This window comes from Ambystoma mexicanum, chromosome 10, assembly GCF_040938575.1.
Source record: "Ambystoma mexicanum isolate Mex_15411 chromosome 10, UKY_AmexF1_1, whole genome shotgun sequence".
In the NCBI taxonomy this organism is placed as follows: Eukaryota; Metazoa; Chordata; class Amphibia; order Caudata; family Ambystomatidae; genus Ambystoma; species Ambystoma mexicanum.
Window position 1 is genome coordinate 18,735,730 of NC_090932.1, and position 27,617 is coordinate 18,763,346.

The 27,617-nt window shown below is 46.0% G+C and overlaps 1 protein-coding gene across 2 annotated transcripts in view; it reads left to right on the forward strand.

The window, feature by feature from the left end:
* Positions 1–27,617, forward strand: part of LOC138491106 (probable cation-transporting ATPase 13A4) — a 1,999,067-nt gene that overhangs the window by 1,523,996 nt on the left and 447,454 nt on the right. For both annotated transcript variants that reach the window (XM_069617426.1, XM_069617427.1), the window contains exon 20: positions 23,602–23,724. In XM_069617426.1, coding sequence (XP_069473527.1) covers positions 23,602–23,724 — 123 coding nt within the window. The remainder of the gene's footprint in view (positions 1–23,601; positions 23,725–27,617) is intronic.

Consider the following 27,617-nt stretch of genomic DNA (forward strand, 5'->3'; position numbering starts at 1 on the left):
CGTTATGGGCTAAAAAGGAAAGCCATAACCGCCACGAAGCTTGTGATGCAGCGGGCCTGCCAGGGTGGCCATCAAGAGAGCAGCTGCATCGTCGGTGCTCCAGGCCATGCCCCCATCCTGCCTGTTCTTAAACACTGGGTTAGCAAAGAGCCTCCTGCATACAAGGCCTTTTACTTGTAATGTACATAAGGAAAAGTTCCCAAGGACATTTCTAAAAAAAGTGCACGCTAAATCTTCCTTCATCCGTTCAAATTGTAGTGATGATTCCCAAATGAAAAGAAACAATCTGCTATATTTCAATTTGTCACTAGTATCTGCATAGGACGTATAATACTCTGATTTAGTGCCCAATCTCTCTCTCTCTCGCTTTCTCGCTCTCTCTCGCCCTCTCGCTTTCTCTCTCTCTATCTCTCTCTCTTTCTCACTCTCTCGCTTTCTCTGTCTCTCTTCCAATCTTTCTGTCTCTTGCTATCTCTTTCTAGCTATCTGTTTCTAGTATTAGAAGGGGGCCCCTTTTTCACAAGTCAAAATTGTGACCGGTGGTCACGCCCCCTGTTTCCGGGCTTAGTTCCTCCCCCTTTTGATGTGCTATGGTATAAACTTAATAAACATTTACTATATAAATGAAATTTAAAAAAATATCGATTTTATATCCAATGTATATTGGATATAAAGTGTTTTCTAATTTATATCAGTTTTGATATAAAGTGAATATACATTTATATAAAAATTATATAAACATGGGAGCAGCGCTCAACAAAGTTGCTTGGTCGAGTGCCGAGAGCAAAGTGAGCTCTGAAGACGTGTCTGGTTCCCATTGAATATCTCAGTTACGAGGAGGATAAGGGCATGGGACAAGTGTTGTGGTTCTAAGAAGATGTGAGTTAATAGTTTTATCACTTGTTGGGATGTGTTTGGCTATAGCCTGTTCTATTCCTTAACTATACTGTCAGCCAGCAGGAATTGTCCCCATACAAGATGGTAAATTCTACTGAACAGTGATGATTGGTCCAGTGAGTATTGTGCAGTAGTTTGGAACCCCTGGAAAGGTTCTAAACTACCGTTAATTCAAGTCAAGCTCCAGGAAGGTCACGGCTACATGAAGCTCCCTAGAAAGTATGTTGACACTAAGAATAAACTGAAGAAAGAAACCCGCAATGTTAGGGAGAATTCTCTGTAAGGCTAATTTCCCAAACCTAGTGAGTCCCCCAGCAGCTTTGCTGGATTTTTGGAGTTAATTTTTTTCTCCTGCTAAGAGTGAGACTCTTTTTCTCCCACTCTTAGACATGATTTGAGGTGTTCCTTGGACTTTGTATGTGTTTTATGGGCTATGGGGTCCTTTACCCCATAGGGCTTCATGTGTTTTGATATATGGGTTACACAGCACCCTCCGTGCTGTAACCCCGGGGTGTCGTAGCGACCCTCAACCATAGACTCCATACCCTGGGACTGACTACTGTCTCCCAGGGCATGTAAAGTCACCATTGGCTTTACTAGTCTCAAATTGTGAACAGAACCAGTACAAACCATCATATTGTGGACGTACTGGTCGGGGCAATTCGATTGCCCCGGGGTCTGTTGTTCGAGGGGGCACTGTCCAGTTCCCCCCGACCGAGTTTTGGCTGGTGGCAGTGGATAATACTTTTTATATTCGACCGCGAATATATCCCTATGGGATTTTCCCATTGTTCAAGGCTATCACTGTTTAAAATAGCCTTGAACATACCGCTGGTTTATTAAATGAATATAAATTCACCGGTTGGTATTTTTCGCCGACACTTGGTTCCAAAATGGCTTTTGTGTTTGCTTCTGTGACTCCAACCCAAGTCGAGCCCTTTGTTCCACTTTTTGGCGGGCTCTTCCACAGAAGCCTCCAAAAGTGGTGCCACTCTGTCTGGGTACCACAGGGGGTGTGGGAGGGGTTTTAGGCACCCTGGACTGAGTTGCCTCTGCAACTCAAGTCGCACTCTTGTGTGATTGGCCCAAGTGGTGAGCCGCCCGGCTCACCACTTAGCATGTTTGAGTGACAGCTAGGCTGAATGAATGGGGGTTTTCTGCATAAAACAGGGCTTTGGGGACTGGAACTTCAGAAGTCGCCACAAGACCTAAAGAATCTGAGGAGGGAGAAGCCGAGCCGACCTGCAACGACGACACCACCGGTGGAGCCCTGCTGAACCGTCCACCACTTTTCCCGACGACAGAGGAGATCTCCAGCCCAGAGAGTCTTCTTCCTTTGACTGGTGGGGATAACCAGTTTGCCCGTCTTTTCGCCTTCCTGGACCATCTCGTGGCCGCCTTGACCGTGCCAAGCACCCCGGCAACCGGAATACCACGATTTACCACTACTGTGAAGAAAAGGGTGGTACCTTGTAACCGGGAAACTCCACGGCTGGTTTCTTCCCTGGCAGCGCAACGACCTCCAGCTTTCCTCCATGTCAAGACCTCCTCTTCCTCTGGACGAAACACCGACTTGCACCCGCTGCCAGGAACAACTGCCCCTGCTGGAGCGTTCTTCCCATTTTCAGGTACTGGGTCCCGCCTGGCTTCCCTTGCGACAGATTGTTCGGGGTGACAGTAAATCCTCGACTTTCTAACCTGGGTTAGCCTGGGGCATGTTAACTAACTTTTCCTGACTTGATCTCAATCTTTGGGGAACTATTTACAAAGACTCTTTGGGCATAACCCCACTGTGTGATCCTGGACACATTTCGCTTGCTCTCTCTAAGAGTGGGCCTGGCATTTGAACTTCCTTGCTCTCCAGTAGACTTTGCCTAACCTGCCTCACTGTGGTTCTTTGAAAAGTATTGAGATTTGTGTGCTTGCATAACTCTGCCTTTTTCCCTCCCTTTTTAAATAACTTATTAGAGTGCCATCTTATGTTAAGCGCTCACCTCTGTCTGAAAATAAGTGGTGTTTCTCACTAAAACTTGTCTAATAAGTAATCAGGGTTGTATATATATAATAGTGACTGTGTGTTGAATTTACTTCTTTTTGTGCTAGTGTAATTTACAAGTGTGTCTTTAAATAAATAATTATATACTTTTACATCAAAGCTCTGGTCAGTGTTTGCTTGTGCTACTGTGTCTCTGTACCTATTGTGTATACTCTATAAACTGCCTAACTCTTCTTGAGAGAAGTCTGGCTGCTCAGCCACAGCTACCAGGTAAATCTGGGTGGTACAGACTGCTACCAATTGGGTTTACTGCTAACTCCTGTAGTCTTAAACTTTTTGCAGTGGTCCCAGAGGGAACTGCACAGGTGTCTGCCTAACACGCAACAAGGAATCAAACGCTCAGAATGAAGACTCAGATAAGTGACAGTAAAAGTTAGCAAAAGAAATGCTATGTTTTAGAAACGGCACGTTAATGACACTGAATTGCCAATTGAATCTCATAAGGAATGAACTTTAACTGGAAATATTCAGAAGAGTCCTGAGACATTACCAAGTTAAGTTAATGTGTTATAGTTAGGTTTTTAATTAAACTTCATTGTGAAAAGTCATACTGATCTGGCACACACATTGCTCTGGTTGATTGAAACCTGTGCGTGTGAAATGTGTGCGCCATCATCAGCTGTTCCGTGTAAATGGATAAGGAGAAAACCAATGTGCGTGTGAAATCATGTGCGCGCGTAGATAGCAAGGCTACTGCTTACAAGCGCTTTGAGCTCTCGTCAGCTCTCACTTTAAAGGCGCATCTCTGCATCGCGTGAGTAGATTGCGGGGCCGCGGGGAAGTGTGACACCCGACTACCGTGAGAGAAAGTAGGAGCTGGAAATCGCGAGTTCTGAAGCGTGCAGTGAGTGTTTAACGCAGGATTCAGATAGTCCAGTGGAACTGAACAGCTAATTTCTTTCTAGGAGGAGAACATCAAATAAGCTAAGAAGGGCAGTTTAAAATAAACTAAGGCTAAAACTGATGAGGAACTCAATCAGTAAATGGATGAAGGATGAATCTTTTTTCAGTGGTCAAGGGACTAGTAAAAAATGGACACATGTTCAAAAATAATTGAACAAAGGAAATGTGCCAGAGAAAGTGTTTGTCTACAGTAACTAGAACTCTATAAAGTCTTCAGCAGCGCACAACGGTGTTGCTTGGTCTAGCGCTGAGAGCGAAGTGAATTTTGAAGATGGGTACTGCAAATCTAGTGTTTTGCAGAGTGATGCGTTAATGAAGTCACAGAGGGGTTATTTTTATATCAAATTGATATGCCCCCCAGTTTTTGATAGCAAATTAATTGAACCCCAACAATTTTTATATAAACTTTATAGAGCGGAAAGTGATATCAAACAATTTTTAAATCTTTTTTGTATAAAAATGTATATGAAAATCATATTTTTGGATATAAAAATGTATATACAAATATACATCTTTTTTATATAGAAATGTGTATAAAAATGTATATTAAACTGATATGTTTTTAGAAATTAATATACAAATTCATGTTTTTGATATAACTTTTTTATTCCAAATTTTATATAAACTTCCCCGAAAATGTTGATAGCACGGGGAGAAAGGGAAGTGGGAGTGTGCGGCTGGCTGACGGTATTGTTTGCTTTCACACTGAAGTCGTTGAGCAGGCTCATAGAGATCGTGTATGAGGAAAGTGTAATTGGGCCAAATACTACGGTGGCAGATTTGCCCAGACATTAGAAGGAGGAGTGCAGTGTCATAACGCTGCAATAATTGGAGATGAAACTGTTAATTTGGGTATAACCAGGCTCTAAGCGGAACTTGATTTGTGCCGTGTGCACACTACTTATTTTCCTAAAAGCGCTTTTTTGTTAACTCTCCTGCCACTTAACCTAATTTCTGGGATGTTATTCCCCAACATGTCCGCAACGCCCACAGTATTAGATCTGGCAGCGGCACCTTTAACAAAAAGGAAACTTCTGACTGTGAAAAGAAAAATCCCAGTTATAGTTCCTGAAACTGCTCCTCAACTTGTATCATGCACTGCCGAAAACCAGTCTACTTAAGCTCCCAAGGTCCCAGAGGGAAGCCTTTTCACTTCTAAACGAAATACATCCGTTCTTGGATTCATTTAATGTGCCTGTCCGCATGGACCCCTACGGGGGAAAATTTCCCATATAACATTGAGACAGCTAACAAAATTGACAAGCCCAGTGAAAGCAAGTCCACGGATCCTGGGTTAATCAACAGATTCGACCAGTCGACTATGGCGGGAATTACTGTTTTGACTGCCCAGACTACTGTCCAGACTCTTGGGACCTGCAATAAAACCCCTGATATTTTTTCTATAACCACTCCTTGTGTTCTTCCTCCTACCCACTTCTGGTCAGAGCATTCCCACCCACCAGTCACTGTTTAAAATGCTGTATCAAGTGGCACAAAACAAAATGTGTCTATGTTTTGTCTGTAAGGGAAGCATAGACTGAGCCCCCGCATCTTTACAAGTGAAAACTGCAATGTGCACTTTTAAAACAAAAGTGTGAGGTAGAAGTGTGCTAGGACTTTTCAAAATACGGTTCTAACTTTTGCTATGTTCTGTACAATCGTGACAATGCATGCAATGTGAAGGCCCAATTTTGACAGAGCAGGCACTGTGGACTCTATTTTTTTTCCAAAGATCACACCTTTGATGACGTGGTGTAGCCGAGATTCTTTTACATAAACTGATTAAAATTTCAATTTCCTAGTGGTCCTTTATCTGGTTGTTACATTGGATTTAATATGTTGACGCTGACATTGCAACACGCAGTGCGACAGTTGCAATATTGCTGATGAATATTGTAAGGATCTACATTTATTCTTGTATTTTTAGTGACATCACGTACACCAACAAAGTCTCTGGATGTAGATTGCGGCAACCAACGACAGTCAGCCTTTGGATTGAGGGCAAATGTGTCCCAGCTGGTTTCAAGTTCTGCAACCTATGGTGGCTGGCACTGGTGAACAGATGGGGCAGTTCAAAGATGGAGATTTTTTGTTTTTTATTTTTCATTGGTGCTCAGTAATTGATGTTGCAGGGATGTCTTGGCTTATGGATGCAGACCTAAGGAACTGCCACAGATTTCACTGCTTTGCTGTCACAAGGGGTTTTACATTCGGGACAGTGCAGCAAACGGGGCTCAATCATGGAACAATATAGATAGTGGTATTGAACCCCAACCAGCGCTGCAGGGTGTGACGGATGCCACAACAGTTTTTAAGTGTGAAGCATTGCTCTGTAGGTTTCAAACCCTGCACTATTTCACAGTGCCCCTGCCATCTCTACCTTTAACTGATCTAGGTGTGAGACACCTGAGGCGTTTCTCCCATGCTATTCCCGGGGATCCCTGACTCAGGTGGCGAGGGGAGGGCCATCGCACTTGGATCCCCAACCTGGGGGTGGACAAGCAATGCAGAATAACCTGGGAAAGGAACCCTTGGGGAATGTGGGAGGAACATCCTCCCCATTCCAATACATCCCTACCTGACATCCCCTTAGTCATTGTGGGATATTATTGCCCCAAAACCAATTCACACTGTCAAAAACTACAACTCCCATCACCATTTTCGAACAAGACTAAGAAGAGGAAGAGGTGAAAAGGAGCTATGAAGATTACCCATAGGAACCAGTGCACCTGGGATTCCTATGGGCACTTGCCATTTTGTCCCGATAATGAGGCCAGGCAAGGTCAGACCTCCCTCTATAATCATTCCCACCTGAAACCTGTTAAGCCTCCCAGTTAGTATAAATGGCAGAGCATACAGGCACAATCTGAGCAAGCTGGGAATGCTGGATGGTGCACAGAGGCAAGGTCGAGAGAATTAGGAGTACTGCCTAATTGCAATTGCTGGGCCTATGAGTACAGAAGAGGCTGCTATTTTGAGAGGGAGCTCTGACTCCAGGGAACCAAACCAGGGGCAGCTTGGAATACCTGGCAGTGTCCATACCAGAGCTTCCCCCCTTTGTGAAACAGGAAAGCCCAGGCCTTTGAGGGGCTCGTGGCAGGACCCTGACCTCAAGAAACATTCCATTTTAAAATCTGCAGCTCCCAAAACTGCCAGAATGCTGTTTAGGGTAGCTGACTAAGTGGGAGCAAAATGAGAACACAGCATTGTGGGATTGGAAGTCCAGAGACATTTTGTTTGATAAAACTGGAGCAAGACGAGGCACGATAAGGAGCATTTCTTCCGGGGCAGCAGTGAAGTAGGTGGAGCAGGATGGCAGGCTGAGAAGCAGAATCAAGTAGTGGAGAGTCCTTGGGCGTCCTGGTAAACAATTGTTACCTCCAAAGAATTCTGAAGGCTGTACAAGTGACCCCGAAGAAAGACAACCGTGAATCCTGCATTGTGTGCGAAGGATACCAGCAACCCTCCCGGGTGAATGACCGAGGCAGGGAGGTGAAGCAGCAGTTGTGGTATCAACCTTGGCTCTCAAATGAAAAAATGCAAGCACAGAAACCAGCACAGGTGGTGAGTTAAAGAAAGCCATGAAAGGCTGGTCTGTGTTGAAGATAGAATTTGCAAGTGGCAACAGTGTATCACGAGAATGAAGGTTGTGTGTATACTGAAAACACGGTCCGAGCCCGACAGAGGGAGACCTATGTGAACTATAAAGCCTGAAGTTTGTGAACTATGAAACCTGGAGGAAAGCAACTTTTGGCTTATTGAATGAACCCAAGGGATCCTGCGAATAAGAAACGGTGAGAGACTTTTTTTTTCATGGAAGGCCTTGGTCCGCGTCGTGAGCTGCATCCATGTATAAAGCCAGAGTGTGTTCTAAGACCCAAGTTTTCCACCTTATCCCGTGCTAAAAAACGCGGCGAAGGGAGTTTTGCTCAGTTACCTTCACATATTGTTTTGAACACTGCTTTTTCCTTTACATATACATTTTTCCCATTTATTGTAGTAAAGGAAGGGCAGGCAATAGGTGTTTTAGTATAGGCCGTTTTGTTTTGACTGGCAAATGACTAGGACTGTGTTTTTTTACTTTGATGGTTGAGAGTGCTCATATCTTTAGCTATAGGGCAAGTTAGGAGTTTTTCAAACCCCCCTTTTAATTTACAATAAAGTTTTTTGAACTTGCCAATCTTGTGTTTGTGTCTACTTGTGATACCATGCCTCCCTTACCTCACACTGGCGATGCTCCCGTCATAGCTGAGTGTCTGAGAGCTGGTTATTTGAATCTACATGCTTATTCTTTGTTGCATTAACACCTTTTCTCTCTGCATTGACCTTTTTCCTTTCTGTATTAAATATGTCCTTCTATATAAATTGAATATTTGTTCAAAATCATAAAATGGTCTGGCTCTTTATTACGTGTTCCTTTTTATTATGTATAATAACATCCATCCCTGGTTTATTTTTCAAAAGTAATTTCTTTCAGAGATGTAACTGTAGAGGAGCAGCTACAGGCCTCTGCAGGAAATCCCGCTCCCCTGCCTCTTATATTTTGGAAGTCTATGACTGTGCCATGTTTGACACCCGAAGTTGCGCCAATGCCGCAGCAAGTATTTGAGAAAAGTTATCCACTGAGAAAGCCTTATCGAATGCATCCCCGAAGAGATGAGGAACTCCCTGAAGGAATATGATAAAGAGTGAAATAGAAGTTAGAAACATCACAAGAGACGAGCATGACCCACTGGCAATACTGGCTGAAGAGAATGCATGAATCTTCTAGAAACTGATGATGAAGTTAAGAATCAAGTACACTTTTATATGCAGAAAAGAAGATTGCAAGTATGCAAAGTGCTACAGAAATGTAACCATTCAATAATTGTACAAACGCAGAAACGCAAGTAGACTAAGTGATCATAGAAGCTGGCTAAACATAGTGAATAGACTGCTGGTGAAGTCGCCATTGTGTAGAAGCTGGGCATCGCTGTCATGAATTTAAGTAAGCCAGAACCCATGGAGAGGAAAGGCTGAGAATTGTGTTGCAGCACTAATAAACTGAGATCGTGGAAGAGGCTGGTCTGGCATTAAAACAGGAGCAGCCAAGGGCGCTTATCTATTCTGGAAAGCAATAAACGTTAGAAGGATGAATCATCCCTTTTTAACCCCTTAACTGCCAAGAAAATAACCACATTTTGTGTTTTTACAGAAAATGCCAATAAAATGATGTACAAAGAAGCTTGTGGTTTTTTTCCTTGTAAGAGCTAGGAACAAATGGTTTGCTTTGCTGAATTCACCATTTTCTAGCCTTTCAAGAACAGGTTGAGTGGAAACCAAAAAAACATATTTTTATATGGTTACAATCCGTTTTGCGAGAGGTAGGAGATTTTGCCCTTTTTTTCCAATGGGACATACGTGGACAAAATGGAAGAGGCGGGTAGGAAAGCTGAATGGGAAGACAGAAAGGCATACATTTCTGAAAAGTAGACAGAATATCAAGTTTAGGAAGGAGTGATTTGCGCAGGTCAAGCAACAACTATGTAGGCAACATTCCCATAGTTTGGAGAAAGAAATTGGAAAAATGACAGATAAAAAAGGTATGTGGTATGAAATGATATGATATGATATGGTATTTGTAACGCGCCTATACACAGGTGTTTCAAGGCGCGACGAGGCAGGGAGGGGAGGAACAAGGGGAGACAAAACAAACGATCCTACTAGGCCAGGTGTCATTCAGATCGCGCAAGCGCAGGGGTGGGGGAGGGGGGAAAAGTGCAAGGGGAAGGGGATGGGGGGAAGTGCAGTAAAGGTAAGTGGCGTAAGTAATAAATAAAAAAGGGCCAGCTAGTGGCAAGTGCAAGGTAAGTGCAGAGCAAGTGCTGGGGAAGGGGGGGGGGCTGTAGGGATACAGAGACAGTCCCGTAGTGCAGAGGGGTTCCAGGGGATCAGTGACTGGGACCAGGACCGAAGGCAGTTTAGAGTGGTCAAGTTGCAGGATCAGTGCAGTTTAGTGAAGAATTTAATTAGCTGTTCAGCAGGGGAGAGGGAGAGAGAAAACAGAAGCAAAGAGGAAGGTTTTGAGGTGCTTCCGGAACCGGAGGTGGTTCTCCTCAAGTTTCAGGGAGGCAGGAAGGCTGTTCCAGAGGGAGGCCCCTGCCGCGGAGAGAGATCTACCCCCAGCTCGTTGCTTCGAGAAGCGGCTGACCATGAGGGAGTTGGAGGCGGATGAGCGAAGGGCTCGGGGAGGAAGATATTTGGGAAGAGAGAGTTGAAGGTATTTAGGACCCAGGCCCCAGAAGGCCTTGTGGACAATGCAGAGGGTTTTGAACTTTATCCTCGCAGCCAATGGGAGCCAGTGTAGAGATTTCAGTCCTGGAGAGATACGGTCCCTGGGCTTGAGGCCAAGGACAAGTCTCGCAGTTCTGTTCTGGATGAGTTGCAGAGGGCGGAGAGTGGAGGCAGGCAGATTAAGATAGAGGCTGTTACAGTAATCCAGCTTCGAGAGAACCAGGGCTCGGGAGACAGTGAGCTTCTGGGGGAAGGAGAGGAAGGGAAGAATACCTCTGAGGAGGTGCAGCTGGTAGTGTGACCTCTTGGCGATGTCAGAAATATGAGGAGAGAAGGAGAGTGTGGAGTCGAAGATGACCCCAAGGTTTTTTGCCTTGCAGGTAGGAGCAGGGAGGGGGCCAAGGGAGGCAGGCCAGAGAGCTGCAGGGAAGGAGGGAGTGGGAGTACCGATGAGTAGAATCTCAGTCTTACTGGCATTAAGGCAGAGGTCATTGGCGGCACACCATTCTTGGATAGCAGACAGTCAGAGATGAGGGAAGGAGAGGGGAAGGCTGAGGGTAGCCTGAAAATGAGCTGGGTATCGTCCGCATAGCACTGGAAATTAGGGCAGAGAGCGGCGATGCAGTGGGCAAGGAGAGCCAGATACTGGTTGAACAGCCAGGGAGAGAGATTAGATCCCTGGGGGACACCACAGGTGGAGAAAAAGATGTCGGAGAGGAAGGACCCCAGTTGGACCTGGGAGGGTCGATTTGAAAGGAAAGAGGTCAGCCACGCCAGAGCCTGACCAGTGATACCCAGGTTTTCCCGGAGACGGTTGAGCAGGATGGCATGGTTGACAGTGTCAAAGGCAGAGGAGAGATCGAGCAGAATGAGAACACACGGAGTGTTGGAATCGAGGTTCAGGAGCAGGTCTTCACGGATGTTCAGAAGAGCAGTTTCCGTGCTTCTGGCAGCTCTGAAGCCAGATTGATGGTCATGAAGACTACCAACAGATTCAGCATGGAGGTTAAGCTGGGAGATGGCCAGTTTCTCCAGGAGCTTGCCCAGGAAGGGAGTGATGGAGATAGGGCGATAGTTAGCCGGGCAGGAGGGGTCGGAAGAGGGTTTCTTGAGAAGAGGGTGCACAAGGGAGTGCTTGAGGGGGGAAGGGAAGACTCCAGAGGTGAAGGAGTGGTTGCAAAAGTCAGACAGGGCAGGAGCCAGGGAGTCGATGTGGTCCTTGATAGTTTTGGAGGAACAGGGGTGAACCTGTTTAGACGAGACTTTCATTGATCGGACTTGTCTGGAAACCTCGTCAGCAGAGAAGGGTGGAAAGGCAGAGAAAGAGGGAGGAGGGTTGACCGCAGAAGGGCCAGAGAAAGAGCCGGGTAGGGGGGGGAGGAGGTGAGAGGAGGAGAGCGAGGACAGGATGTCCTGAGTTTTAGAGATGAAGTGAGATGCCAGTGCAGTGCAGAGGGCCTGGGAGGGGACAGGAGAGGTAGAGACTGCAACAGGGTTGGCCAGCTCCTTGCAGATTTTAAAGAGTTCGGCGGAGTTGTTTGATGCCGCAGAGATGCGGGCTTGGATAAGGGCTCTCTTCTTGGTGAGAACGGAGAGCCGGTACTGCCTTTGAAGCAGGCGGCAGGCCAGTTTGTCAGAGGATGAACATGAAGCACGCCATTTCCTCTCAGCAACCCTGCACTTGCGTTTTAGGGTGACGAGATCCGAGTCATACCAGGAGTTACATTTGGCTTTGGGCTTCAGGCGGATTCTCATGACGGGGGCAAGGATATCAAGAGTAGCAGATATAGCAGAGTGGAGCATGGAGAGGGCTGTGTCAGGGTGGGAGTCAGCCGAAGGGGCAGGGGGGGGAGAGAAGGTAGCAGCAAAAGCCTCAACTGACACACGCTTCATGGGTCGGATGACCGAGAAGGTGGGTGGCAGTGAAGAGGGTGGCTTTGCCTGAGGGGTAGGGAGGGTGAGGTGGGAGGATAGGAGAAAGTGATCGCTCCAGGAGAGAGGAGTGGAGAGAGGGACAGAGAGGGGAAGGTCAGAAGAGATCAGAGCATCAAGAGTGTGCCCAGCAGAGTGAGTAGGCCCAGACGGGAGAATAGAGAAATGGTGGACATGGTTGGCCCTGTAAAGCAATGGATTCTGTGAATTTTGAGAAAAGCAATGCCCTGCTACATTCCCCCGACACTTCCAGTTAGGAAATCACACATTTTTCGTAATGTTTAACAAAACAAGCAATACCACAAGCCAAAAACGGAGCCATGGTACACAAGAATGTTATGCTTACAGCCTAAACAGACGTACTTAGCATGTGTAAATAAGGAAAACAAATGTGGTGAGGAATGGCAAGCATAAATCTTTTGAAAGAGCACAGGCAGACCTTTTGAAAGGTAGGTGACTTGTGCATGTTACAAAAGCGAAAAGTGCCTAAAGCAGCGACTACATGTAGCTCACATTTGGGAAATGAAAGAGTTGTGTGACAAAGTGCAGCAGCAAATGTATGAAAGCGTTATAAAAACTAAGAGAACACAACAAATGTCCTACCTTCCCACAGGTGTCCCGATGAAAACGGTACCTCAAATGTGTGGGTGCACCTACCTGGGCACAAAGGGAAAAGGCGAACCACTAGTAACCCCAAGTCTTTCAACAGAGCAGATTTTGCTCTTGTGGACAACCTACAGATTTGGGCCTAGGGTGTCGCAACCACCAAGGAAAACAGGGAACCCCATGCATTTCCTTAAAGAAGACACCTGTGGGAATCCACAGAGGTCTGACTTGCGCGAATCGCCCCAGAACGTATTACCCACAAGCCCCGGCAAGGTTTGAAATGTGGTAAAAAAACACAATTTTCAGACATTTCCCACTGCCAACCCACCGAAACACGCCACCAACACCACATGTCCTACCTTCCCGCATTCCCACAGGTGTCCCCATGAAAACAGTATCTCACATGTGTGGTTGCACCTACCTGGACACAAAGGGAAAAGGCTAAACCACTCCTATCCCCTAAAGGGCTTGGGGAGTCAACCTACAAATTTGTGCCTGGGGTGTCGCAGCCACCAAGGAAAACAGGGAACCTCATGCATTTCCAAAAAGGAGACACCCATGGAAATCCACAGAGGTCTGACTTGGCCCAACCGCCTTACAATTTATTACCCACAAGCCCCAGCAAAGTCCCAATTTTAGGGGAAAAACACAATTTTCAGACATTTCCCACCTGAAAACTACTGAAACACGCCGCCAACAACACATGTCCTACATTCCCACAGGTGTCTGGATGAAAACAGTACCTCACATGTGTGGGTGCACCTACTTGGACGGATAAGAAATAGTGTGGACTGTCCAAGTCCAACGACAGTCCCAGGGAGCCCCGCGAGGGTCCCTGTCTATTCCCCGAGGGAAATTCTGTAATGCTTCCTAACGAGAGCTGCAGGATGGTTGGGGGTGATGTCCCTGGCTTAGAGTGGCTGTCCCTCATATGGGTTGACCGTCCACATGTCCAGCGGCGGTTTCAGGAAGCCTCAGCAGGCTCCCCATCCTTTCCCAGAGGTAGAAGGCGTAACGCAACCCAGCCAGAGCTCAAGGATGGCTGATGTACCCAGGATGGGGTTCACAGAATAACCCTAACATGCATTAATGTTGCTAAAGAACCATACGTTCATAACGCTAGGATGTGGTGGGGGCCAGCAATACGATCTAGAGAAACCGGTTCTGTGTTTTTAATCACATGTTGTAAGTTAAGACAAAGAGTAGAACTCTGTTGCTTTTCCAGATGCTGGATTTTTTATTTTCTCAGCTGATGTTACAAGCTCTTAACAGTGTTCCATAGCTTTCAACGTCCCTTTTGTCTTAATACATTTCCAACAACTTCACGCCCAAGCATGTTCGCCCATAGCAGCTCAACATAAAGCTGCAAAATAGGTGTTATAAACAATTTTTTGAATTAACATTTAAAAAAAGTTTAATCAGATTTTATGCACAATAGTTTGGGTTATCAGATGTTGTACACCGATCCGGTCAGCTACAAAACACGCGCTAGCAGCCACCACATGGCATGTTCCTACTGCACTTTAATTTTTAAAAAGCCAACCTTTCTGGGAATTTAAGGTCTCATTTAATCTTGTTAGGCTGCAAACTAAGTTGAGAACTCTAACACCCTGATTCATGGATTATTTGCGCTGAAAAAAACGGAATTTGTGCGCCATTCTGCTCGCAAATCCCCATTTGTTAAACAGGGATTTGTGGGCAGAATGGCGCACAAATCCTGTTTTTTTTTTGGCGCAAATAATCCATGAATCAGATTCTAAAATTCTACAAGTAGGTACATGTGGAATTGGGTGCATTATGTTTAGACTGTTGCTGAGGGATAATTGTGCATGCGTACACACCCTCCTATACATGTAAATGTTTCTCACTGCAATGTGACACAGTAACATATTTGGGGCAGCGGCCGACTGCTAAATGAAATAACGCACAGTAATTATACATTTACAGCATATATGTATAACTCTTAGGATGTCTGAGCTATGGGTGTTGGGAATGTCCACTATCAGAGCCAGGACTTTTTATTCTAAAACCCTCCAGCCATAGAAATCAAATATGATAAAATATATCATAACCTTTTAATCGCAGATGCAAACCCTTGGGCTGGTCGAATGAGTACAGGTGGTCATGGTGACAAACTTTCATGACGCTAGGGAGAGTGTAGTGAAAAAAACTAAATGAACACTAACCTGTAGTGTTATAATTGATACGATATGGCATTTATAACGTGCTTGTACACAAGTGTTTCTAGGCGTGATAAGACCAGGTAGGAAGACATAGGGAGGACGAAAAAACAATCTTACTAGGCCTTGTCATTCAGGTCATGCAAGTGCAGGTGGTAGAGGGAGAGGAGAAGTGCCAGGGGAGGGAAAGGGGAAGTGCGGTCAGGGCAGTGTTGCTCTGAGTAAGTGCAGCTGGGGAGTCGGCATTGGGTAGTGCAAGGAGGCAGGGGGCTGTAGGGTTACAGATACAACCCCTAAGTGCGCGGAGGCATGAAGGCAGTGCAGGAGCTTACAGGTTGTGGAGGTGCCTGGTGCTCATTGGGTTCTGAGGATAACTAGGCGACCGATCAGCAGAGCAGAAGGAGGGTCAGCAAGGGAGAGAAGGAGAGAAGGCGGAAGCAAAAAGGAAGGTCTTGAGCTGCTTCGGAACCTGAGGTGGTCCTGGTCGAGCTTGAGAGGGGCAGGGAGGCCCCTGCAGAGGAGAGAGATCTATCTCCCACTCGCTGCCTGGAGGAAAGTCTGACCATCAGAGAGTTGAAGGTAGCTGAGTGAAGGGCTTGAGAAGGAAGATGTTTGGGAAGAGAGAGTTGGATGTAGTGCTGACCTGGCGGCCATGTGGACCAGGCAGAGTGTCTTGATTTCAGGGCTGGAGAGATACGATCCCTGGGTTTGAGCCTAAGGACAAGACTTGCAGTCCTGTTTTGGATTAGTTGCAGAGGGCGTAGAGTAGAGGAAGGCAGGTTGAGAAAGAGGCTGTTGCAGTAGTCCATTCTAGAGAGAAGCAGGGCTCTGGAAACGTTGAGCTTCTGGGGGAAAGTGAGAAAAGGAAGAATACCTCTGAGGAGGTGCAGCTGGTAGTGCGATTGTTTAGAGAGTTCTGTGATGTGAGGAGAGAAAGAGAACGCGGAGTCGAAGATGACCCCTATGTTTTCTACTTCACAGGAAGGTGCAGGGAGAAGGCCCAAGGAGGGCGGCCAGAGGGAAAGAGGGAATGGGGGAGCAGGGGTCCCATTGAGGAGGATCTCAGTCTTGCTGGTGTTGAGGGCGTACCATTCCTGAATTGCGGATAAACAGTCAGGAATGAGCGAGTGAGAGGAGAGGATGCAGTGGGGAGCCTGAAGGAGAGCTGAGTGTCATCTTTGTAACACTGAAAGTTGGAAAAGGCAGGGATGAGGTAGGCCAAAGGGACCATGTAGAGGTTGAAAAGCCAGGGTGAGAGGTTGTAGCCCTGGAGAACACCAGATGCGGAGATGGAGGTGGCGGAGAGAAAGGGCCCCTTTTGGACCTGAGGAGGGCGGTCCATGTGGAAGGCGGTCAACCATGCGAGGGCCTGGTCCGTGATGCGCAGTTTCTCACAGAGACAATTGATCAGGATGGCATGATTGACTGTGTTGAAAGCAGAGGACAGATTCAGCAGGATGAGTACAGAAGGAAGGCTAGAGTCAAGAATTGTGAGCAGTTCTTCACAGGTGTGAAGGAGCGCAGTTTCCTGGCCTCTGGATGCTCTGAAGCCAGACTGATGGTCATGGAGACAGTCAACAGATTCAAGGTGGATAGTACATTGGGAGATGGCCAATTTTTCCAAGAGTTTCCTCAGGATAGGATTGATAGAGATCAGTCGGTAGTTTGCCGGACAGGAAGGATCGGCGGAAGCTTTCTTCAGGGGGGGTGCACAAGGGAGTGGTTAAGGGGGAGGGGAAAGTTCCAGTGGCAAAAGACTGTTAAATTATACAACTCTTTTAGCGCTGATTATAGGACGACAGGCCGAATGATGCCATGTGCCATGGTAAAACCTATGTTTTATTTATTAAACATGTTGATGCTTTGTACAGCACCCATTGCCAAAAAGAGTTACAGCGGGTGTGTGCTTGTGGGTGTAATTGTGGTGCTGAAAGGGATGACACACCCTCGAGCAGCCATTTTAGAAGTTTTTATAGAGTTTATTTATGGTTTGTTTTCAATATTGTGATTATAAAAATCAATCAGAATTCTTGACTGGCACTGTCTCTGTGTGTGTATGTATGTATAGCAGACCCACAGAATCATCACATTTTAGGCCTGATGATGCTGCCGCACATCCACAGGTTTTGTCTACTCATTTAAGCGCTCTATAATGGTATCGTACAAAACCAACTGTGCTAGGAGTCTAATAATACATTGTTAATTGCATCCTATACTCTGACTAGAGATTACTGGGTAAGGGTTAAAATTCTTTCGAATGGATTGCATCTTCCAATGTATTCCTCATCGTTGACATGTAATGTCCAGCTTCAGCTGCTTGGGAAAACTTTTTCGGCAGAAGGCACTGTGCATTGATGGCATCGAGTGGATGTCCCTCAAAGGCCTCCGTCGAGGGTGACATCATCGGAGATCATATATAGCACACACGGCGGCTGTTGGCGTTAGTTCTGTTTTTCTGTGACAGCTTTTGCTTAGTCTGACGAGAATTGGCATGCCTCATCGTCTAATGACTTGATTTCAAAAAATTCTACGAAAAATCCTTCTATGTCTTCATCCTTGATGCCTTCAACAACGAAAACCTGTTTAAAGAAATGCTGGGACTGCAGGTCCAAGATGTCCCTTGGTGACCTGCACAGTGTCTGCTTGTGGTGCCTTGGCAAGGACCATGACATGGCCAATTGTTCAAAATGTCAATCCATGACAGGAAAGGCCTTGAGGGAGCGGAAGGGGAAACTCCAGGTAGGAAGATTACCCAAATCCCCTAAGCCCCGACCTGCTAAGCCCTCGACTGACGAGTCGAGAGGAGACTCTCCTCGAAGGAAGAAGGCAAAGCGCTCGAGGTCTAGGAGCGGTTCGCACCACTCGTCGTCGGTGGCGAAAAAGTCAAAGAGGAGGATCCGGAGGTCGTCTTCGTCGATGTCTTCCTCCGATGATTCACCCTAAAGGGTTGCATGTTCCACAAAAAAAATCTACCCCTGCAGAATGGGAAGTTTTCTGAAAGCAAATGTTGCACATTTTCGAAAAACAGAGTCATGCTCCTACTGAGCCTTCCAAGCAAGCCCGGAAGGATAGGTCTTGGTCAAAATCCTGTGCACCCTTGAGCCCGGTAAAATGCCTGACAAACATTGAGAGCCCTTGAAGCCCTCTTACGATGAAAAGCACAAAGAATAAAATCTAGATTGAGGTCCTCGACACCATCAAGACCCTCAACGCCATCAAAACCGTTGATGCCAATGGTGTCCTCGACGGCTGCTAGACCATAGACGACGACGGTGTCATTGACACCTGTCAGGATCTCTACGTCGACATTGACGTTGACAACTTTTGGAGACAGCTGTGCCGCATATGCTGTCTGTTCCATCGAAGCCAAATGCCTCTGCTCATTCGGCGCCAGTAAAGCCTTCAACACCATCGAAGCCTACACTGACTCCATCTGAAAAAGTTTATACTCCTTTACCCAGAAAGGAGTTTTTCAAATCACTGTCTTCAATCTATAAAGATGAAGAACACTCTGATGGGGAGGATGCTCCTTTTGGACTGCAATATGAAACGCCCAATGCACCAGAGTGTCTGATTTCAGATGAGTCTAGAATTAAAGATCTATATGACAATATACAGTCGGCGAGTGGCGTTGATACTTCACACGAGCTACAGCCCGGTAGATCTGAGCCTGCCGAACATGCCGATGCTCCATACAGGCAACTCATGTCCAGAGTTGTGGAGTACCTAGGATGGAGCAGGCCACCACTCCCTTATGAGCAGGACGATTTAACCGATATTTTGGATAAAGGTCCCCAAACTGGCCCAGTATTGCCATTCCATATGGCTTTACAAAAAAGGGTGGCTTGAAATTGGGCAACTCCGGATACCAATCCGGCAGTTAATACAAATCAGACACAGAAATACCGCCCCTCCAGTAGTGACCCTGACTGTCTGTGAAAACACTCCATTCCAGAGAGTCTGGTGGTGCAGGCAGCTACCGCAACATCGAAGCAGACAGCATACCCTACCATCCCTCCTGATAGGAACGGCAAGCATGTGGATGGGTGGGCAAGAAAGGTGTTTTCAGTGGGGAGCATGGTGCTGAAATCATCCAACTCCACCTTTTGCCCTGGCAACATTTTCGTACAATCTGTGCGATGGCATATCTATGGCAGCAGAGAATATTCCCGAGGGGGAAGAAAGGGATGGCTTCTTAGCTATAATAAAGGACGGCAAAGAAGATAGCTGTGAATCCCTTCAATCAGGGTTGGATACTGCGGATAGCATCAGCAGATCCATGGCGACCAGCACTGTGATATGTAGAAATGCATGGTTGAGTAAGTCTGGTTTTTCACCAGATGTGCCATCGAGATTTCTCGACATGCCTTTTGACAGGTCTCATCTTTTTGACAGCACGGTTGACGAGAGCTTTGAGAAGTTGCAGACCTCTAAAGTGGCTGCCAAGTCTTTAGGTGCTGCTGTTAGGCGACCTCTGCCTTTTCTAACTAGTGGACAACCTTGCAGGGGTAGATCTTTTTGCTACTACTTCTCAGTTGGAACGGCGAGAGGAATGGCCAGTCAGAGACCAGAGAAAATGTTCTCGTGGTGGACGAGGTAGAGGTGCCAAGCCAGCTTAAGCAGCAGCCTCTTTACCATCAGCCTCTGCAACAGTCGCCTCAAAACCACTTTGAGGTCTTGAATTACAGTTCACCACTGGGGGTCAGACTGTCTCAGCATTTAGAAGAATGACGAGCCATTACTTCGGATGCTTGGGCTCTGGAAACCGTAGCCCATGGTTACTGCCTTCCTTTTATAAGAAGACCTCAAAACAATCCACCATAGAGCGGCTCTTTGATGGTTCCGAGCCCGCTCCTTGTGCAGGAAGTTTTAACCCTGCTGTAGAACCAGTACCTGTAGCAGAGAGAAACAAGGGATGGTACTCCCCATATTTTTTGATCCCCAAAAAGGACGAAAGACTGAGACCCATCTTGGACTTGAGATACTTGAACAAGTTCCTCAGGAAGGACAAATTCAAGATGGTCACACTTTCTCAGATCCTCCAGGCCCTTCAACTCCAGGATTGGTTGGTGTCATTAGACCTTCAAGCTGAATTATGGGTTCTGGGTAGGGAGCATGCGCTCTTGTTAACACAATACGTTAAGAAAACAGTCCAGGAAATTGTATATATATATATAAATATATATATATGTCTTGATTGAAAGATCTCTTCAAATCACATGTGTTTGCTTCAAGAATGGGTTTTTATTCATGGTTTGGACAGCCTTTACGAATCCACGTCTTTCTAATCTTCACTCATTAGACCTTCAGCATGCTTATTTTCATGTGCCAATCCATCTCAAGCACAGAAAATATCTGAGGTTTGCAGTTGGCAGTTCTCATTATCAGTTTTGAGTTCTGTCTTTCGGGCTAACATCCGCCTGAGGCTTTTCACAAAACTGATGGCGGTAGTGGCAGCGAATCTCAGGAGGGGGGGATTCACGTCTAATCCTACCTGGACGATTGGCTGATCAGGGTGCAATCTCCCGAACAAGCCTTGGATCATCTCAGTCACCTGCCATTCCCTTCACAGATTGGGCTTCTCCCTCAATTACAAGAAGTCCCATATCACACCTCCCCAACAGCTCCAATACATTGGGCCTGTCTTATACACGTCTTTGGGAAAGAGCTTGCCTCCAAAAGTGAGGGCTCAAGACATTCTTCAGATGGTATCCAAATTTCCAAATGCCCACAATCTTCTGGCCTTCGATTTCTTGGGGTTGCTCTGCCTCATGTCATCCTGCAATTTCCGGGTGCCAGAAGCCCGCCTGAGAATGAGATCCCTTCAATGGGCTCTAAGAACACAATGGTCCCAATTCTCAGGAAAGATGTTGGACCGACTTCAGATTCCAGCCAAGGTCTGACAGGATCTTCTGTGGTGGGCCTGCAAGGAAAATATTCTCAAGGCAGAACCCTTTTGGCAAGTAGTAGTGACGGGCGCCTCACTCACGGGGTGGGGAGCCCATGCCAACGATTTGACAGTCAGCGGTCGTTGGTCTCCATCGGGATCCAAACTACAAATCAATCTTTTGTAGCTGAGGGCAAGCAGACTAGCTTTGAAGGCCTTCCTGCCCTCTGTACTGGGGAAGAATGTCCTGATAATGACAGACAACACAGTGGCCATGCACTACCTCAACAAGAAAGTAGGTGCAGGGTCACTACCACCGTGCAGAGGCAATGCAGCTTTGGTACTGGGCAATTCAAATATCTCTAGCAGCTGTTCACCTAGCCGGAGTGGCGAACATGGCGGCAGACGCTCTGAGCAGGCAGAGCACAGTCTCCCACGAGTGGGAACTAGCTCAGGAAGTCCTTCAAGAGATCTTCACCCTTTGAGAAACCCCTCAAGTAGATATGTTCGCGACCGGGCTGAACTGGAAGTAAGAACTGTATTGCTCCCGGGAAATTCCCTGAAGAGGAGCTTTCTGGTGGACTGGGAGTTTCCACTCCTGTACGCGTTTCCTCCAGCCCCTGTCATTCCTCACATGATCAGGAGGTTGAGAAAGTTCAGGAAGCACATGATCCTAATTGCCCAGGATTGTGCCAGAAGAACGTGGTACCCGGAACTTCTAGACATGTCCATCTGTCCTTCGATATGTCTTCCCCAGAGAGAGTATCTCCTCTCACAGGAGGAGGGTCAGGTTCTCCATCCAGAGGTCCATATTCTCAACCTTCACGCTTGGTTTCTGAAAGGTTGAGTTATAAGGATTGGGACCTCCCACATTATGATATGGAGGTGTTGCTTTCAGCTAGTAGACTAAGAACAAAATCTTTGTACCACTGCCTTTTGAACAAGTTTTGCAATTGGTGCAAAGATAAGAGTGTGGATCCTTTCCTGTGTAAAACACTGAATGTTTTATCCTTCCTTCTATCCTTAGCCAATTTGGGACTCCAGATTGATACCATTAAAGGCTATTTGGCGGCGCTATCTATTTTTAAGCGCTCATCAGAGGAATGTTCTTATTTCAATATCCATGTGTATCCTCCATCTCCCTTCCAGGTTCTGGTTTGGGACCTACATTTGGTTTTAAAATTCTTAATGTGTGCACCGTTTGAACCATTGCACATGTGTCCTAAGGTTGTTGACCTTTAAAACCATTTTATTGGTTGCTCTCATATCAGCACGCAGAGTGAGCGAGTTGCAGGCACTGTCAGTAAAGCCACCCTTTACAGTCGTCAAGGACAAGGTTGTCTTGAAGGCCAAATCTTAATTATTACCGAAAATCATTTCTGATTTTCATTTGAACCAGAACATTGCCCTTCCTTCCTTCTACCCTCCCCTTCACCCTGGTAAAGAGCATGAAAGACTTCATAGGTTAGATCCTGGAAGAGCATTACGCTTTTACATTTCAAGAACATCCAAAATTCGGTTTGACAATCAGTTGTTCATAGGGTATACAGGATACAAACAAGTGCTACAGGCTTGCAGGTAAAGACCCTCCTGAAGGCTTGCAAGCTCATTCCACTAGGGGCATGGCCACATCTACAGCCCTGCAAAGGGGAGTTCCTATTAGGAAAGCGTCAGTAGATAAGTTGGGTTGGAAATCCTGAAAGGCTTTGTGGATTACTCACAGTCTCCAGATTTCAATCATCTATTTGAGTAGAATACTTTTGTGGGGCCTTGACAGGATTAATGAGCAGATGACGTGTTGGCCTGATTATTAGCCACATGACATGATCAGGTCACGCACGCTTCCTTGTAGGTGGTTAGGTCTCTGACTGTTGGGCCAGATTTGAGAATGATGTTTAGTCAAGTAACTTTTCTTGTTGGAAACAGTTTTTTGCATAGTTTGTACATTGAGTTGTTGGTAGGAATTACATGAACAATGGTATGGAGGAGTCTTCAAGCCAGACGTTTATTGCTAGTATATAGGTGTTAAGATCTCATAAACAGCCTGGTTGGCAGAAAGTGGACCTTTCCGAAGACGTTTTTGTGTGCCTGATGGCACGAACAGTGTGGCTATTTTATGGAGTAGCAGGTCCATAGCTGTACTACCAGCTTTAGCGCTGCGATTTCATAGTCATTTCAGGATGGAGGGGGGGGCATCAGGAGAGTGTGGTTTGGCTTCAGTTACCATGCCTGTGCCCCTCTACATCCTAGAGATGACCCAGGTTACTGAAGATGGGAGTAGTCTTAAGGGACCAGTGTGTTGAAAGTAGGGGTCTAGGCTGTCATTGAACCATGTTTTGGTGACCAACTAAAGGTCAAGACTGCCGACAGGACATGTTGGAGGCGTGCAGTGTGGCTGATCGATGCATGCACCTCTGCTCCATTTTGCAGGCAGGCATTTGTGGGGCTAGAGAAGGCTAGCATGGGATTTGGAGTCATCGAGGGAGAGCTGAGGTGTGCTAGGAGGGTGGGGCCACATTCACATGCAGTAATCCCTCTGTATCGCTTCTAGGAAGGGTCTCTCTCGTGTATTTATTCAGATGAACTGATCTGGGGCAGATGCTTATTCATGAACATGATCCAGTTGACAGGTGCATATGCAGTGCAATGGAACACCCAAATGCCTTAATTCAGTGGCCACATCTGGATGACAAGTGTACCACACCCGTGCCCACTGCCTGATCTTGGAAGGGCCAAACATCAGCAAATCATGTTGGCAGGTCAGGTCCTCTCAGATATATGGAGAGTCAGGATGCTATGAACCAATAATAAGACATTTTACATTGTGCATCTTGGCTGATGACCCTTTTGAACACCTCTTTTTGCAGGAGACGTGCATTGTTATTGGTGGTCAATGCATCCACCCGCTGGCACTGGGAGACTACCATTTTGCCATGGATGGAAAATCGTTCCACGTCATAGTGCAGCATTTCAACAGTTTGCTTCCAAAAGTAAGTTTAATCTGCATGTATTTATTTACTTATTTTTGGAATTGTATTCACACAAACGGGGCCATGAAATGAATGCACAGGTTGTGCAGTCATCAGGGGCCTGGGTGCAAAGGTGTTGTAAATCATTTACATGCATTGCTGTTCACTAATGAAGACCAGTCGCAGTGTTACATTAGGGCTGAAGGCCTGTCAGGTGGTTAGAAGTCTGTCCACCCAGTATAAGCTTTATACAATTCGCCATCTATTTGGGAGGACATTTTACTAAGCGGACTACTGATGGAGGTAGCATCAGTAATTGTGGAAGTTAAAGGGGGATGCAATAGATTGCCAAGGCACCGTGGGAGAGGCGGTACTCTGCCATGATTACCGAGGGTATGGAAACACTGTGCCGACTAAGCCATCATCTTGGTGGGAGCCGGTAAATGGCCCAAAGGCGAGCAAGCATGCAGAGGTAAGCTCACTGGATCTTTGTGTCCAGGCCATGGGGTGAGAAACATGCTCCAGCATTCCAACAGCTTCTCTGCCCTGTCAACCTTTCACGAGAGGTAGTGGAGAGGTAGGACTCCTGAAGGATCCGCAGCCAGACCTTGTTATTACGGAAGCCCTGTGAAGGTGGATACTGCCCGGATTCCTGTGTCATTTCCTGCCCCAGAAACGGGGAAAGTCTGGTGGCGTGGGCCTCAAACACTGTAGCGGCTGCAGTCCATTCCACTGCATTTACAGGCAGTGCTAAAATATCATCATTCCATCTGTGGCTCTACGAAGATCAAGAATGTGCCTTTCGGGGTGTTCAGTATAAGGTTATTCAGTCACTACCATGAATCCAGACTACATCCTCCCATCTTGCTTGGACCTGGACCTGGGGAAACACAACCATATGGTTGAGGCCTTGCACATTGTGCCCAGCCTCCCTATCCAGCAACAAAGAGTTTTCAAAACACTTTGTAGTTCCCAAAGAGTGCTTTGGAAAAGTGACCCCGAATGTCTGAGCAACAGACTGGCCCCTCCTAGAACCCTCTGCACAGCCTCAAAAGACAGTCTGACCCAAACTAAGTTACAGCTAGACAATACTTGGGAGCAGGAAAGTCCCCTTCAGAGTCCCAGAACAACCAGAAAAATGTCCCCAAGGGGTCAAGCTCACATTGGACCAACCCAAATTCACGAACACTTTCTACATTGCCTGTGTGTGCTCTTCTGCTTCCTCAGTTGGCGGTCTTTATCCTTAAGAGGGTTCGGAATTGCTGGGAGCTATGTAGTTACTTCTAGCATACTAGAAGAGCCAGTTGAGCTTGACACTAACGGATACAATTAGCTACTTTTGACGGTCCAGGGCAATTAGTGCCATAGAAACATACCTATTTTACATGAACACTTGGGGAAAGGCAGCACTATGCCACATTTAAAACAGAAATGGTCAAATATAATGCACAAAAAGGTGCTCTTAGCATTTCCTATAGACATTTTTTCTGTATGTTATGTACTATTTCCCTGTCCCCCAGGTGAAGCTTTGTCTTACTGCGTGATGCGACATGCCTAGGAGTTACTTTTAACCCCTTCTCCTCTAAACCTTATTTGGATCTCTGTCTTACACAACACTGTTCCAGAATGGAACTCAACTGTCCGTATTACCCTCTCCCAATCCCTCCTCCTTTTTGGCGTACACCTCCTCCCGCCTCCTTTGCTGGTCGGGTGTTGGTAGAATATTTGCTTGCCGTCTCTGTTAAAGAATGGATAGTGACTTTCCAGTTTAATTTAAGCGTTACAAGAAGACCAACCCAAAAGAGTCCAATCTCCCATATTAATTTGCTGCTGCGCTGTGTGCAGGCCCACGCCATGTTCATGATAGCATCCTTCCAATTCCTTTTATGGTCGCAGTGAGACCTAACTCATGAGTGCAGTCTCCGGTAATCCTTGGCCAATGAGCTGTGTGCAGGTACGTGCCATATTCATTCAGCAATCTTCTTATTCATTTTAAGGTCGCATTGGCCCCTACCTGAATGTTCCTTAGGCAAGGTATTCTCCTCAGTCCCGTGGAATCTTAATGACAACATCCTTCAAATTCCTTTTAAAGTCACAGTATGTTCTACCTGAACGAGACCAATATCCCATAATCTTTGGCCGTTGTGTTGTGTACAGTCCTGTGGCATGTTTGTGAAACTTAGCAGATGAGGTTCCATATTGTCGATGTGACCAAGATTGATTGTCCATGGGTTGAGATTGGTCTACATTGCTTAAGTTTGGTTTTAGTGATGGCATGCTAGTGTCACCTGAATAGGCACATTTTATGGATTTTCTGAAGGCCAAATAATGTTTCTGAGGGCAGAAGCCTGGTCAGTGAATGCTAGAGTTGTATTCTCTGTGGCGAATCCAATTAAAGCTTGGCACTGCCAATAACGCTGTGTTAATGGATTAAAGCTATCACAATCGCTTGCAGAGGATTACTTTTCTCGTGGTGGACTTTGGTCCATTGCATAGAAGGCATGATTAGCTCAGCATCAGGGTTTGAATTGAAATCTGCATTTGACTGGAAGCCAGTGGAGTATTCAGAGGGCTTTAATGGTTTGTTTTTGTCTTTGAAGACTCAGAAGACGCCTGGCTGCCATTTTTGGACTCTCTGTGGTGCGTTCAATAGGTAAACTGGTAGTCCCAGGTCAATATGGCTGATTTTGTGTACTTTTAAGATTACTTGAGCAATCACTGACATTGTCCAATGCATGAACGTCGGTTATTTTGTGTGCTGCAAATTGTGTTTGCTTGTGTTTGGGTAAGTTTCAGTCTATCTGTTGTCATTCTGGAGTAAGGTATGCACTATGATCCAGTGGTGCAAGCTTGTAGAGGATTTGGGTATCATTTGCTTAGTTGAATCAGGTGAGGCCTGAATTATTGATAGGTTCCAGGAGGGTGGGGTGCATGTAGATATTGAAAGAAAGGAAGCGACAGGCTGGATCATTGTTGTCCTCCACACATGAGGTTGCAGGGACATGATCTGAAAGGAAACATGTGTGTTCCATTGAGCCCGCCCCGATCGGTTCCTTATAATCTGATCTTACCTGATCTTTAGCAGAATGCCATAGCTTGTGTATGCCTATGGTGCTTTGTTGAGAGCTTGTACAGAGTGGTCTCATTGATGGCCCAGACAGATTCTAAGACCATCACCCTACACAACAATGAAATATTGATGTAGATAAAACAAAACGCATGACTGCCAGAAAATGTCATAAATCAAGACTGAATGACAGAATGATCAGCTTTATTATTATTTAGGAATGAGGTCCCAGAAGTCCTCAGATCAGGGGAACCACTTGCAGATCCGGAAAACACTAAACATTTTACTTTTTAAGAGGACTTTTGAGCTTGACCCTTGATGAACCTGCCTCTTAATTTGGTCTAGCCTTGTGCATCCACTCTGCCATGTTATTCTGATGCCCTCCTTACCCTTTGTTTTCTGAAGTTTTTCTTTGTGGTTCTGCACTTATTTTGACTCTGCATCTCTCTTCTTTGTCCTCTTCCACATAACTGTGATTTTGCACTTTTATTGTCACTGCACTTCTTCTTTTACTGCCATCCTTTGTACTTAACTAATGCCTATGTTTCAGAAACTGTGACCAATCAGAGATCTGTACCTCCTACCCCTTTCCTTGGGGCGCTTTGAATAATTATACCAGACTCTCCAGTTAGAAGAAGGATATGGTTATTAACGCATACGAATGCAGAAAGTCTTTGGTTAACTTTCTCTTTGCAGGGATATGTTTACACTTTAATACTGAATATAAAAGATCACACTTTTTATAAAAATCAATGACTGGTCTCCACTCCTACATTGTCCTCACTATTACAACCGGGTCTCATCATCAACGCCAAAAGTGCATATTACTGATCAAGTATCTCGGCAG